Source organism: Amblyraja radiata, chromosome 7 (assembly GCF_010909765.2).
Source record: "Amblyraja radiata isolate CabotCenter1 chromosome 7, sAmbRad1.1.pri, whole genome shotgun sequence".
Classification (NCBI taxonomy): Eukaryota; Metazoa; Chordata; class Chondrichthyes; order Rajiformes; family Rajidae; genus Amblyraja; species Amblyraja radiata.
In genome coordinates this window covers 64,989,379-65,005,969 of record NC_045962.1, presented here as the reverse complement: position 1 = coordinate 65,005,969, position 16,591 = coordinate 64,989,379, and the positions used below count along the sequence as shown (strand labels likewise).

The following is a 16,591-nucleotide window of genomic DNA, read 5'->3' as shown; positions in this document are numbered from 1 at the left end:
ACCCCTCTCCACTTCACTACGAGTGAAATAGACCCATGCCGACCAAATTTTACTCGCGGAAAGATTTTCAAATCCTGAAAAATGTTCTGCGACCTAGCTGAGGCCGTGGGTAGGCGGGAACCTCCCTCAAGCATGAAGGAGAGTTCCAGCCACCTCATATGACCTCCTAGGACCTTGTGTCGACCATGCTGTGCGTTTGAGTTCGCAGCTTAGGACGCCGGTGGGACAGGCCCTTTACACTTATCATGCCTTTCATATCTAAGTAGCTATCCAGTGCCTTTTAATTATAATTGTATCTGCCTCTACCACCTGTATTGGCAGCTCATTCCAGATAATAACCACCATCTGTGTGAAAAACATACACCCAATATCTCCTTACATTTTTCTCCCCTCACCTTTAACCTATGGTCAACAGTCCAAGACACCACAATCCTGGGAAAATTACTATTCAAAATATACCCCTTCTTTTATAATCCTCTATAAATCATCTCTCAACCTCCTACATTCAAATTAAAATTTGCTCTCCAATTAAAGCAAAATCTTGATTACTCATTTTTGCACGATAACTGCTTCCTGCAATGTGGTTACCAGAACTGTACACAATACTTTTGTGGAAGCTACACAATGTTTTATTCAGTCCAACATAGGGTCCCAACTATTATATTCAATGACTTTCTTATGAAGTCAACAAACCAAATACCTTAATTACACTATCTTCTCAAATTGCCAATTTCAGTGAACTATGGATTTGCACCCTAATAATCCCCCGTGTATTAAAAATTAGGTTCTCCGTATGATTACCAAAATTTGATTTCCCAAATTGCATTACTTCACACTTGTCCATATTTAATTCTACCAACCACCATTCCACTCAACTTTCTGATTTATGTCCTGCTGTGGATTCGGAAAACCACCTTTGCTCTTTATAACTCCACTCATTTTCATACCAATTTTCATGCTGTTCAGACCATATATCAATAATGTTTTATTATTAATGTTTAATGTTTTATGTCTCATTCTTAACTGTCACTGTATGTCATGTTGTCACTTGTGGGCGGAGCACCAAGGCAAATTCCTTGTATGTGAATACTTGGCCAATAAACTTATTCATTCATTCATTCATTATATATTCTTATCCAAGTCATTTATATATATTACAAACAACAAAGGTCCCAGCACTGATTCTTGTAGTACATCAATTATTACAATTTTTCACATAAACATCCATCGGGACGACAGATGGCACAATGGGCTCAGTGTTCGGCTGGCGACCGGAAGGTAGCCGGTTCGAATCCAGCTTGGATTGCTTACTGTCGTTGTGTCCTTGGGCAAGACACTTCACCCACCTTTGCCTGTGTGTGAATGTGTGTGAGTGATTGGTGGTGGTCGGAGGGGCCGTAGGTGCAGATTAGCAGCCACGCTTCCGTCAGTCTGCCCCAGGGCAGCTGTGGCTACAGAAGTAGCTCACCACCACCTGAGTGTGACTGAGGAGTGTATGAATAATGCGATGTAAAGCGCCTTGAGTATTCTAGAAAGGCGCTATATAAATCCCATCCATTATCCACTACTGTCCGCTGGCTCCTATCACCAAGCCAATTTTGGATCTAGTTTGTCCAAAATGCATTGAATCTCTTTGGCAACCTTCTGCAAAGCATACCATGCAGAACCTTGCCAAAAGTTTTACTAAAACATCCATCCACCACTACCCTCTGCTTTCTATCACCAAGCCAATTTTAGATCTATTTTGCCAACATTCATCGGATCCCATTTGCCTTAACCTGCTCATCGTACCACGCAGAACCTTGCCAAAAGCTTTACTGAGGTCCATCTACTCCTCTGTCTTCATCAAATTACTTTGTTACCCTCTAAAACAACTCCATCAGATTTTTGAGACATGATCTCCCCTGTACAAAATATTCATCACTATTCTATCCCTTTCCAAGTGAGAATAAATCAAATATTTCAGAATCTTCTTAAACAACTTCTCTATGACTGATGGAAGGCTGTAGTTGGGATTAATTGGGATGTTCTTAAGTCATCCATAACATATATTGGAATTGTTGAAATTGTTATGTAAAATATTCAAATTCAGATCATGCACATAATGATAGGAACATTTTATGAGCTTAGTATTGTGCAGTGCAATAAACTAACCCAATAACACGGTGCAATAGGCAGAATGAAGTTTATTCAGAACATGGTGTAGGTTGGCTGTTTTTTTGCAATTTATGGTCTGATGCATGTTTTGGTGTTGAAAATGTATTTGCTTATGCTGCTATTTTTGTGCTCTATTCAGATGATTACACTTTCCTACAGGATTGCTTTTGTATCTAGAAGTAGAGAGGTAAGACAGAAAGGAACAGAAAGTAAAAGAGGTCATAGAGTGATACTTTAGCCCAACGCCCACACCGGCCAACATGTTCCAGCTACGCTAGTCCCACCTGCCTGCACTTGGTCCATATCCCTGCAAATTTGTCCTATCCATGTACCTGTCTAACTGTTTCTTAAAAGTTGAGATAGTCCCAGCCTCAACTACCTCCTCTGGTAAATGCTTGTTCCATGCACCCACCACCCTTTGTGTGAAAAAGTTACCCCTCAGATTCCTATTGAATATTTTCCCCTTCACATTGAACCTATGTCCTCTGCTCCTCGATTCCTCTACTCTGGGCAAGAGATTCTGTGCATCTACCCAATCTATTCCTCTCATGATTTTATACTGTACACTTTATAAGATCACCCCACATTATCCTGCTCTTCAAGGAATAGAGACCCAGTCTACTCAACCTCTCCCTATAACTCAGACCCTATAGTCCTGGAAACTTCCTCATGAATCTTTGAACTCTTTCAAGCTTGACAATATCTTTCCTATAACATGGTGCCCAAAATGAACACCATGCTCTAGATGCGGTCTCACCAACATCTTATACAACTGCAACATGACCTCCCAACATCTATACTCAATACTCTGACTGATGAAGGCCAATGTGCCAAAAGCCTTTTTGACCATCTTATCTACCTGCGACTCGACCTTCAAGGAACTATGCACCTTCACTCCTAGATCTCTCTGCTCTAGAACACTCTTCAGAGGCCTACGATTCACTGTACAGGTCCTGCCCTTGTTAGACGTCCCAAAATCTAACAACTCACACTTCTCTGTAACACCTCACACTTCTCAGGTCATAAAGACAGAGGCCAAATCCACAGCAGCTATACAGGGAGTGCTTCTTCTGCATCAGATTCTTGAAGTAGTAATAACTCACATTAAAGCGTATCAATTAGAGCCTGTTACAGCCACAAACTGAGCCTCATGATCAAACTTTGGGCAGTTTGTCAATTGTATTTTGTGGACTCTTCACATAAACTCTGGAAGGTTATTAAATACATCCACTCCTTGTTGCTTGTCTGATAAAGTCGCACTAATTGCAAAGTAATGCACTTTAATTTCCAAAGCACAAAGTCCTGCATCTGATTTGATTGATTTAATTGATTATAAGTTAATTCAAGCCCTTTTGCCCAAGTTAATGCCGACTACTGCTCACACTGGTCGTATGTTATCCCACTTTTGCATCTACTCAGTGCATACTGGGGGGCAATTTACAGATGCTAATTAACCCACAAACTTGCACATCTTTTGGGGGAAAAACACAGAGGCCCTGGACGAAACCCATGCGATCAAAGGGAGAATGTGCAAACTCCACAGAGATAGCACTCAAGGTCAGGAATATGCCCATCTTTCTGGTGCAGTGAGGCAGTAACTCTATCAGTTGAACCATTGTGTCATCCTGGGGATTTGCTTCCTGAGATTTTGGCTGGTGCACAAAGAATAAATCAATATCATTCCATTGTATTTCATATCAGGAAGGATATTCAGGAAGAAATGTAGAGGGAAGAAGCCAATGATGTGTAATGTGAGTTAGATACCAATCTGTACTTAAGCATTGGTGCATGGTATGTACCTGAGTAATCACAGGGGCAGTACTTGTCAGAGTGTGAAGTGAGTACATTATAGCAGAGTGTTTCTTCAGTGAGGAAGAGACCAGGATAGTTTATTGCCTCATCATTTCAAGTAGTAGCTGAAGAGAATCACAAATGTTCTCCAATGTTATTTGTTAAAACTTATGTCAAGAGAAGTCAGCTGAAGAAATCAAAATGGTAGTAACTTCCTTTTGATACATAGGACAGTACACCAGAGGAACAGGTCATTTTGCTCACAATGTCTGTGCCAAACATGATGCCAAGTTAAACTAATCTGCGCCTGCATGTCATCCATATCTCTATCCTCCTTGCATACCCATGGGCCTGGTAAATGCCACTGTTATATCTGCCTCCAGCACCAACCCCTGGCAATCTCCTTTAATCTTTGCCCCCTCACCTTAAAGCTATGCCCTCCAGTCTTTAACATTTACACCCTGGGGAAAAAAGTTAAATCTCACAAGCTGGGTAAATTACTTGTTTTTTTTTTAGAATCAATAAGTGCTTTTCAGATTGAGAAATGTTTGCTTGCTTATGTTTGTGAAACAATTTATTCTGGAATTTGCTGTCCATTTAGTTTTTGAACATTGGAAGTACCTCATGCACTCTGTGCATTTGAATCACTATATTACTGTCCCATAAGTATTCTCAGACATTGTTTCATTGGAAACATCAAGATGGCAACATGAAACTGTAACATTTTCGAACATACAAAAGGCTTTCAGTTCTTAGTATACACTGTTCAACAAAGCAATGTATTGGCAAACAAAATTGGCATTAGGATAGAAAATTGGCAGTAGGATTGTTTTGCAAGCAACCCTCACCTTGACCATCATTTAAAGTATTCACCTTCCCATTTTCTGTCAAGAATTCTAAAGATACTATGAAAGCTACAATGAATTGGAAATATTCTTTGACCAAATATAAATAATTAAGATTTGTCAAATATAAAAGTAGGCGAGAAGCAAGGAACTGCAGATGCTGGTTTATGGAAAAAAATGCTGGAGTAACTCATCTGATCATATAATAAAATAGGCTACGCACATTCATGATAAATTCTGTGTTTTATCATTACAGTAAAGGGTCTTGACCGAACATGTCGCTTACCTATGTTCTCCAGGAATGCTACTTGAAATGCTAAATTACTCCAGCACTTTGTTTCCTTTTTTTGTAAGGAAGCACCTGCAGTTCCTATTTTTTTACAGTAACATGGAAGTTTCTCATGTGGTTAGCTGGATAATGAAATAATCTTGAGATTTTGTCATATTTATCCGTGGCAACATAATGGATTTGTTACCAACTTTATTAATAAGTTAAGAGCAAGGAAAATAAATCAACATCCAAAAAATGAAGGTACACAAAAATGCTGGAGAAACTCAGCGGGTGCAGCAGCATCTATGGAGCGAAGGAAAGAGGCAACGTTTCGGGCCGAAACCCTTCTTCAGACTGATGAGGGGTGGGGGGGGGGGGCGGGAAGAAGAAAGGAAAAAGGAGGAGGAGGAGCCCGAAGGCTGAGGAAGGGGAGGAGACATGAAGGCCTAGTAATTTAGAAAGTAAGAAGAATAGCTTCTGCTATTACTTAGCACCTTTAAGGGGCTGTCCCACTGCGGCGACCTAATTGGTGAGTTTAGAAGAATTTAGGAGAGTTTGAAAAAGGGTCATGTTGAAGACCTCCTTCGACTATGTAGAAGACCTCCTTTGACCTCCTTCGACTATGTTGAAGACTAGCTTCGACTAGCTTCGGGAAAATTGGACACCAAATAGTGGAGAGTGGGATGCAAGCAGAAGCCACCACGTGGCGCATGCCAGGCAATGCTGACGACAGAAACTGTACCACAGTGACTGACTGAAGTAGCCAATTCTGCAACCACCAGCCGTCAACTGTCACTGACCGACCGGAAAGACGTGATATAGAAGATGGCCGGACACGAGGAAGAAGTGGAGAGTGAAGACGACCTCCTTCGATCTCCTTTGACCTCCCTTTGACTATGTTGAAGACTATCTATGACTACCTTCGACTACCTTTGATTACTTTCGACTACCCTCGATTACCTATGAATAACATGCCAACCTACTATGACCTACTTCGACTAAACCTACGAGTAAAAAAAATATTGATTTTTTTCCATGGCGATCTTTTTTTACTCGCAGGGATTTTTCAGCATGTTGAAAAATACGCCGCAAACTAGCTGAGGCCTCGAGTACACGGGGACTATTCTCGAGCATGAAGGAGAGTTACAAAGACCTCCTAGGATCTTGTGTCGACCATGCTGCGAGTATGTCAAGGGCAAACTCTGCTAAACTCGCCAATTAGGTCGCCGCAGTGGGACAACCCCTTTAATTCACTAAAAATGTTCTACATTTCACCACAATGTTATGAAACAAAAATATTGCTCAGCCATGTAAAGGGATTCTACAAAGGATATTCTAAATTTTGTTTAAAGAATTAGATTAAAAAAAAAGAAAAAAAGTATAAAGAGAGTGAGAGCATTGGGGAAATGATTCTAATGCTTAGGAACTTGCACCAAAAGGTACCACTGAAGGACCAGAGACACAAGGAGTTGCTGTGATGGGGTAACTCGGCAGGCTGCATCTCTGGAAAACATAGACCGGTGACATTTTGGGTCAAGACTATATGGCCAATATAGATAACTGGCATCTCCAGCTACAGAGCTGGAGAAGATTAACAAGGGATGGGTGTGACCATTGGAGTGGAAAAGACCAAAAACATAACACCAAACTCCTCTAATATTTGATGAGATTGGACTTTAATTCCAAAGCAGAAAATGTGGAATTTCTGAGCAACACAGCTCACACAGTGTGAGCCAAGTTGAATTGGACATTAAAGGTCATAATGCAACACTAAATTATATAGGTGTCCTGACTTTGATTTAAAATTAAGGTCTGCTTCATTGGCAAATAATTTATTTCCATATACGCTTGTTAATTACACCATGGAATTTTAACACTGAATAGGAAAATAAATGAGAATTTAAGAATTTAGGGCATTGATTCATCTATTTCTGATATGTGGATACAATTTTAAATGTATTTAAATAAGTAAATCAACTTCTTATTTACCCCTGGCAACTGATTCTAATTACATGTGGATGCAATTTTTATTTTTATTTAAATCCTCTGAAATAGATGTGCATAACAAGTGCCCAAATATTTAAACTACAGTGTGTTAGTTAACATATTGACATTAAAGTGGAAATATTGTCACAGCAATTCAGAAAAGTGAACGGTGACAGAAAGGTGGGACAAAAATTGTACGATTAGTAAACAAGGAATTTGTGCCTTATGCAAGAGTTTTATATCATTCTGACACATTTCTGGATGAGAAATAGGTTGTCATGATATCTGATACTAGGATGGCAATGGGGCAGATAATAATGCAGGGATTTCGAGGATTATCTTGAAAACTGATACTTACAAATATGGAGTTAGAGGAAAAAATAATGAATGGGAAGTTTTGGAAACATCCATACTGATAACAGAATAATTTCTCGCCTTATCTAAATTTAAATCAACTTCCAGTGAAAAAATACTGTTCAGATGTAGACACAAAATGCTGATGTAACTCAGCGGGTGAGGCAGCATCTCAGGAGAGAAGGAATGGGCGACGTTTTGGGTCGAGACCCTTCTTCAGACTGTTATATTTATATATAATATCAGAGAAATGTCTATTTTACTGCTGTGTGAACCACAGCAGTATATGAATGAACCACAGCAGTAAAATATAAAGTTCTCTGATTTATAGCGGAATAATCAGATTATTTTGACATTTCACATTGTCTTTACTGTGGAAACATAATGGATTTAGTATCATCCCGGTTGATGTCAGGAAAAAGTAAACAACGTATGTTCGAATAATATAATCCTTCTTGCACCTTAAATTTGCCATCAGATAGATTATGGAAACAGTTCTCACTCTTTGAGTTCTTCCTGATATATCAATGTTCAATTTACTTTTGCTAATTTCCATTTATACCCTGCAGGATGTTTGAAATAATTTGCTGTTGAAAAATTCATTGAGAGACTATTTTCAGTTTCCATTGCTTAAGCACCTTGTGCTAAGCCTGCTTATTCACAAAAAGGTTTTATTGGTCTGATGAGGCTTGAGATTACACATTCTTCCTGGATTTTTCATGATTGTTTCAGATGACATGTAGATTTCATGTGGATATGAAATACGAATTGATTTGATTTGCTGAAAAATAAATAGAATCTCATCTAAGTAATCAGACACGTCTTTTCAAATTCAATTTGTAATACAAGGACATGACAGCCAGAGTTGTACTCTCAATTGTCTTCAATTCTGTGTGCATTAAAGAAAAAAAGACAAAAGTGGAAATGTCTTCCACAATGATAAATGGCAAAGTACAAATGCAATTTCCATCCATAGGTTTCATGGAAAATGTTATTTATGGTTATCTGCAACAGCAAATTACTGTTATTCTTCCCACCCAAAAGAACATTTAAGAAAGTGCATTGAAACTATGCAACCATGAATGAAAAATGTTCTAGGCATTCTAAATGGAAATTCAGGACACCAAAAATGAGTTCATGGTCAGAATGATAGAGTTTTCTTATGTTTCTGGAATAAAAACAGAAAATACAGCAAAAATCTTGGCAGCTCAGCATAATCTGTGGAAAGAGAAGCATAATGTTTAGGGTCAAAGACCTTTTATCAGAACTGAACACATATCTGTAAGAATGTCTAAATATGTGGAATACAATAATATGGGAACAATGGACATTTTCTCTTCAATCTACACGTAGCTTGTCAAAAGGACAATACAAAATACACTTTATAATTAAAGTTTTTGGAATCTGTATTTCATTATATTTGATAACAGTTTCAATGAAATAGCTGGAAGGAAACATTCCCTTATTCATTACTTAGAAACATAGAAACATAGAAAATAGGTGCAGGAGTAGGCCATTTGGCCCTTCGAGCCAGCACCGCCATTCAATAAGTTAATGGCTGATCATCTATAATTAGTACCCCGTTCCTGCTTTTTCCCCATACCCCTTGATTTCTTTAGCCCAAATAGCTAAATCTAACTACCTCTTGAAAACATCCAGTGAATTGGCCTCCACTGCCTTCGGTGGCAGAGAATTCCACAAATTCACAACTCTCTGGGTGAAAAAGTATTTCCTCATCTCAGTCCTAAATGGCCTATTCCTTATTCTTAAACTGTGACCCCTGGTTCTGGACTCCCCCAACGTCGGGAATATTTTTCCTGCATCTAGCCTTTCAAATCCTTTAAGAACTTTATATCTTTCTATAAGATATCCTCTCATCTTTCTAAATTCCATTGAATACAATCCCATTCGACTCATTCTTTCATGTCAGTCCCACTATCCCAGGAATTAACCCTGGTGAACCTACACTCCCTCAATAGCAATAATGTCCTTCCTCATTTTAGGAGACCAAAACTGCACACAATACTCCAGCTGCAGTCTCACCAGGGCCCTGTACAACCTTGCTCCTCAACTCAAATCCTCTTGCAATGAAGGCCATTAGTTTTCTTCATTGCCTGCTGTACCTGCATGCTCACTTTCTGTGACTGATGTACAAGGACACCCAGGTCTTGTTGCACCTCCCCTTTTCCTAATCTGACACCATTCAGATAATAATCTGCCTTCCTGTTCTTACCACCAAAGTAGATAACCTCACATTTATCCATATTATACTGCATCTGCCATGCATCTGCCCACTCACCAAACCTATCCAAGTCACCTGCAGCCTCATAGCATCCTCCTTGCAACTCACGCTGTCACCCAGCTTTGTGTCATCCGCAAACTTGAAGATGTTACATTTAATTCCCTTGTCTATTTGTAACTATGTCAAAGATGAGTGGGCGTAGTTTTGTCAATGGGGGAATATCTAAAGGAGACGTGCAGGGCAACTTTTTCTCCACGGAGTGGATGAGTGGAACGCACTGCCAGGGGTGGTGGTGGAAGTAGAACCAATAGCGGTGTTTAAGATGCTTTTAGATAGGCACATGGATATGTAAGGAATGGAGGGATATGGATCACTTGCAGGTTACTTTAATTTGGCATAATTCTTGATACAGATATTGTGGGCTGAAAGTTCAATATGCTTTGTTGTACTGAAAATACAGCCTGTGTTTATGAAAGTAGGAAGGACTTATTGCCCTTAGCACAAGGTTAAAATCTTCACAGGGATTCCTTAAAATCATAGCACAGGGACGAATTTAAAGTAATTGGCAGAAGGATTAGATGGGAGAAGGGAAAACATGTTTATATTCAAAGGATACTAAGGGTTTGAAACCTGAATGAATTGTGAAGGCATAAACTATCATGGTATTTTGATGTGCATTTGAAGAGTCATGATTACCAAGCTTTTGGTCTTAGTACAGGATTAAAGGTATATTTGTTTCAATAGCAGATAAAATGGGTCAAATGGTCCCATTCCAATTCATAAATTTTATTTTTATTTCATGAACACAATTCATATCAATTCTTTACAATCATGAGAATGTGAAGGAAAGGTCTATTTTTAATGGACTGCTTGTGCAGCAGAATGTTGGTGCTAATGAAGGATTATTATGTGAGATGTACTGCGGCGGCTCGACTTATGTTGCAGCTGCCCCTACAGCCTGTCTGTCTTTTTAAAATGTTTTTGTCTAGTTAAATGTAGTTCGTGTTTTCTTTAATACTGTTTTTAACTGTGTATATGTGGGGGGGGGGGCGGGGGGGAGGGGAAAACTTAAAAAAATCTCTTCCCTGCACGGGAGACCAGAACTTTTCCCTGTCTCCGTTGTCGTTGGGGCCTAGTACCGTGGAGCGGCCTCCAACCGGAACGACCTGGGGGCTCCAGTCGCGGAGCCTGCGGACTACTCACCATCGTGGGGCTGGCCGGCTTCGGAGCATGGGGAGCGGTGTTGGCTCGTTGCTGCGGCCTGACTCCGGAGCTTGGAGGCTCCAGCTGCAGACCTGTGGACTGTGATATCGGGAGCTCGCGGGTCCGGGTGGGAGACCGCTTTTCGAAGCTCCCGCAACATAACTTCACCAGCTGTTGCAGGGTTGTAACGACCCGGAGCGGGGCCGTACATCGCCCGGCGCGGCTTTAATGGCCGCAGGACATTCCAGCGCCCGCCGGGGGCTCCAACTTTGTGACTTTTGGGCCTGGAGCGGGGCCGTCCATCGCCTGGCGCGGCCTCAACGGCCATGAGACTTACCATCGCCCGCCTGGGGCTTCAACATCGGGAGAGAAATGGTGCAGGGGAGAGAAAAGACTTTGCCTTCCTTCACCGTGAGGAGAAGATTCACTGTGATGGATGTTTGTGTAAATTTAATTGTTTGTGTGTCTTGTGGGAATTGTTTTGTTTGTATGGCTGTGGAAACTGAGTTTCATTTGAGCCTCACTGCATAAAAATACTGAATTGAATTGTATTGAATTGAAGAGCTTGCAAGCAATAGTTGTTGATCATGAGATCTTCCTTCCTGCACACATGTCGAAGTACATCATCGATATCATGCCAATTATTCTACCTCAAAGTTATTTTGTGCACAGTGCTCGGAGGTGATTTTTAGAGATGATGAAATCTTGTATACATTCAAAGCTTCCCAACATCCTTCACATTTGGGATAATAGTGTAGGCATCAGAGGTGAGATGGTGATTAAACATGCTATAAAACAGACTGAGTTGCTATGACCATTGTATTGACTAAGTAATCATGCAGTTGTTTGTTTTAAATCCTCGAGAATATATCAGAGCTGTGGTGCAATCATCCACAGATAAGATTGAGCTGAGACTTAATACACTTCTGCTGTGAGCTGATCACAGTAACACCTCATGTGAATTATACTGTAATAAGCACACATAGATAATGAACATAACCTCTTGTAACTCATTATGAAGGTCTAATAATGATTTAATGGATGTCCAATAATCTTCAATTATCCTTAAAAGCTAATTTTCCAAGTTGCTTTCATTTTAAAATTGTTGCATTCTGTTGCACTAAAAACAAATTATTACATTAATCAATAAAATGCCTGTAGCCACAAAGAAAGATTGTTTTTAAGGAGCTGTAACCCGTCTTTCTTTTCACTGTTGCATTGAATGCTGAATTAAAAAAGCATGATTCTGATTGTTAACCTGAAAAGAACAATACTGCGCCAACAAGGGTTAAGGAAAAGATTAACAGTGAAGTTCTTAGTTCAGATTAATAATAATAATAATAATAATAATAATAATAATAATAATAATAATAATGGATGGGATTTATATAGCGCCTTTCTAATACTCAAGGCGCTTTACATCGCATTATTCATTCACTCCTCAGTCACACTCGGTGGTGGTAAGCTACTTCTGTAGCCACAGCTGCCCTGGGGCAGACTGATGGAAGCGTGGCTGCCAATCTGCGCCTACGGCCCCTCCGACCACCACCAATCACTCACACACATTCACACACATTCACACACAGGCAAAGGTGGGTGAAGTGTCTTGCCCAAGGACACAACGACAGTATGCACTCCAAGCGGGATTCGAACCGGCTACCTTCCGGTTGCCAGCCGAACACTTAGCCCATTGTGCCCATTGCGCCATCTGTCGTCCCGATTAATTCATACTTCCATTCATTCTAACAGTGAAGGCTCAAAAGGTCCTTTAGGCCTTGTATTTCCTAAGTATGCTATTATTACCTTCAAGATAATTTTAAGGAATCTGCTCTTCAGGACAATCTAATGCTTCCTCGTCTCTTAAGAAGTACAGACAAGTCTCCTAATTCCTTTCAGCTACTCGGGTCTTTCACTCAACTCCAACCATTGGATACAGACACAATCTGAGGTTGGGACTCCTTGATTGAAACAAACTGTTATTTAAGGCTGTGACTGCAACCTGTGCTTCATTGGCTATAAAAGTAACCACTGTCCTGATGTATTCATTTAGTTCCAACTCATTTCAAGCAGAAAGGATCAAAACACCAGCCAAGTCACAATCAACCGATCAGAAATGTACTTTTTAACTTGCAGAAAAAGCAGAGCTGGGGACTTCTATCATATACTGTATATCATTTAAAAATTGTCAGAATTCATATACTCAAGCCACTGTTGATGCCAACACAACATTTCCAATTATTTTCACAGGATAGAGCTCCATACACAGACTTTGCACAATGTAAAACAAAATTACCATCTAGCATGACACTGAGAATCAGTGACCTTTTACTCTCCCATCTGGATGTCCAAGTGAATGTTGAAATACAAAAAGATAAGGCTACTGTTTCTCTGGTAATTTAAGATTTGCTAATGCAACTGAAAACCTGATTAGAAAGTCCTATGCAAGGGGATTGATGAAGCAATAAGGCTTCTGGTAAAGAGAGTTTTAGCAGTCTTAAGAAACCGATGTTACCTGAAAAGATCTGATGATCAACAGTACCATTTCCAGGGTCACCATGAATCTAAATTGCACCAACATACCACAGAAGAACCTTAAGTTCAATATAAATAGAGCAGGAACTGATCGAAAACCATTAGGACTGTAAACTCTTACCTCACTAGGGACTAACTTACTGTACCAATTTACTGTTGTGTTGTGTCTTTTTAAATTGCTGTTTTTTTTTCTCACAAATAAGTAATTACTGATTCTGTTCTATCCTGTTTTGGAGTTTTTTTTGCACAATCCGCAAGCATTGCTACTTTTCATTTCACTGCACATCTCGTATGTGTATGTGACAAATAATCTTGACTGACTGAAATGGGAGGATGATTCCAGTTTGCCAAGCAACGGTTTATTCAACAATAATCTCTCTTCAAAAGCAAACCGCAGTTTGACGCCTTCTGTTGAGATATTTGTCTGCAAGGTGAAATAGTTTCACTTTTGAAACTATTGATACCCTTTTCTTCATGTTCCCTTAACGAAATGGCACATTCATCCTGATTCATCCTGGTTTGATCAATTAACCAGTTATCCTCTTTTCCCAAATCTCTTTGGCCACAACTCCCTGCATTGGTGAGAGAAAGGAAGTGTTATCAACAAAACACTGGGAGGCGAAAGGGTTGTACAGGGCAGGATCAATGCACTGCCTCAGTGACCATTGCCAGGAGTCTTTCGTCCAACTAGTTGTTCTACCAGTGCAAGGATGAGTTCAAGATGATTTTCTCAATGTTCCTTCATTGCAGAATACAAGGCTATAACAGATCTGCAGGTAGTAATGGCAGGAAACACAGTGTTAACGATCAAGTTTTGAGCAAATATGTATGTGTGCATGTGTTACATTGTGTTTAGGGCAGCTTAAGCTGGATCATTACTATTGGTTAGTACAACTGAAGAATAGAGGCCCAGAAATTTTGAAATGTAACCCAAACATTTTTTTTCATCATTCTGCCACCTGCGCCGACAGATTTTTCTGTTTCTCTAAAGTTGGCACAATTGTGTCTATTTTTGGACAAATTGCTGTGCCCTGTATAAATGTGGTTGAACATCTCAGATGAAATACATTTGTCTACATCTGACATATATTCCCCATCTGGCATACATCGTGATAAGTGTCACAAAGTTTAACATATGATTTAACAGTAAGTAAACAAACATGGCATCCAATTGTCTCTATGTATTTCCCAGAGGCATAAGAAAAAAATATGTAAAAGAAGTCCATCTAACAATAAGGAAATTTGGGCCATTATCAGAAATACCTATTTACCTAATACATAAGAGAACAAATCAGTATTGAATTATTTAAACACAGCTCATTACAAAAATTAATTCAATCACACAATACAATCAGAAATTCATTATTCTCTAAAAGTAAGTTGAAATGCTCCATATCATAATCAAACTTTTTCTTCAATATAAATTCTCTTGACACATAGTAATTTTTCAAAAATGAAGATAGAATTTTATTCCTCCCGATAAATTTGTTTAATATCCTGGGTGCACATCAGCAATTATTTTGATTGTTTTGTATATTCGCAAAATACATCAGCATTTAAATTATTTGATAGTAGTTCAATCTAGGGATGCTGGTTATCTGTCACACAATCTATTTCTGTTGACTGGGCTTGTTCAGATATTAGTTTTAGTGCTACTTTTAGCACTTTTTTTAAAGACCAGAAGTTCATGTACTGTTCCTTGCTAGAATTAAACCAAGTTGCTGGGAGATCTATCCTTGAATAGAGGGAACTTTTTAGATAAGAGAATAGTAAGGTCAGTTGTTCATTTCTTTCAGCCTATATATATCTGACATGTAATAGAAAAGGATACACATTGCTGAAGAAACTCAGCCGGTCATATGGATAGGTGATGTTTCAGGCTAGCACCCTCCTTCAGATTGATTGTGGGGTGGGGGAGGGTGGATAAACATAAATAGTGTGAAGAAGGGTTGCAACCCAAAATGTCACCTATCCATATCCTTTAGCAATGCTGCCCAACCTGTTGAGTTACTCCAACACTTTGTGTCTTTTTTTTGTAATCCAGTATCTGCAGTTTCTGCGTCCACGCATGTAACCTCTTTTTTTAAATAAATATCTTGTTTGTATTTGGATACACCTAAATTCAGTCCCTCCATAAGTTGTTTTCCTTTTAATCTGCAGTCGTGTCCCATCTTTCATATTATTTCTTCCTTTTGACTTTTAAGAATGTGATTTTTAGTCAGAATTTGAATTGTGAATTAATTATAATATCATTGGTGACTCTTGGACTATCTTTGATCGGACTTTATTGGCTTTACCTTGCACTATACGTTATTCCCTTATCATTTATCTGTACACTATGAATGGCTGGATTATAATCATGAATTGTCTTTCCACTCTTAGGTTAGCATGCAACAAAAGCTTTTTGCTGTACCTCGGTACACGTGACCATAAACTAAACTGAATTGAAGTATCAAAAATGTTTTTTTAATTTAGTTTATAAATGCAGCATGGTAACAGGTTATTTAGGTTAGAATTATTTTGGTTAGAATAGGATATCTGCTATATTCAACATGTTGGAAAACCATAAGTGTTAACTATAAAGATGTGACACCAAACATATTATTTCAGCGAGAATAAATAATATTTCCTCTAAGTTATATATTGTGTCTTTGTGCTCTCTCCCTTCAGGTGAAAACTCAACTCGGGGAAACAATGGTGGATGCAATGGCTTATGTTTAATTATCCCCGGAGGCAGAGTTTGTGCTTGTGCTGATGGTCAATATTTAGATGAAGACAATGTTACCTGCAAATGTAAGTTCATCGTTTTGTATCTTTTTTCCAGTTGTAAAATAATACAAATATTGAACAATTAACAGATATTCTGAGGTAGTCCTTCTGCAATTGCGAGTTCTGAGATGACTGAAGAGATTGTTGTGAAAATGACAGACTCCTCCACAGAAGGGGCAGGAGGTAGCTGGCAGAGTGAAGATAAATTAGTTTGTGCTCCTTCCTGGTCTTGTTTAGGCAGGCTTGCATGTGCCCCAATGCAGGGCCTTGAGGTTCTCAATAGCATCTTGAATGTGTCTACCCAAATTTGACCAGTCACGGGCCAGAGGTTCGCAGGAATTTGAGTTGGTGTTGAACTTCTTCAAGGAAGATTGGAGCAATTCTTTAATCTCTGTTTCCTTTGTAATCTCCTTCCATATGAGAGAAAATGAGTACCAGGAA

General features: G+C 39.2%; 1 protein-coding gene across 1 annotated transcript in view; it reads left to right on the top strand.

Annotated features, from left to right (window-relative positions):
• Window positions 1–16,591, top strand: part of lrp1b (LDL receptor related protein 1B) — a 1,292,371-nt gene that overhangs the window by 603,547 nt on the left and 672,233 nt on the right. Inside the window, exon 15 of the mRNA XM_033023505.1 lies at window positions 16,052–16,174. Within this exon, the coding sequence (XP_032879396.1) occupies window positions 16,052–16,174 (123 nt within the window). The remainder of the gene's footprint in view (window positions 1–16,051; window positions 16,175–16,591) is intronic.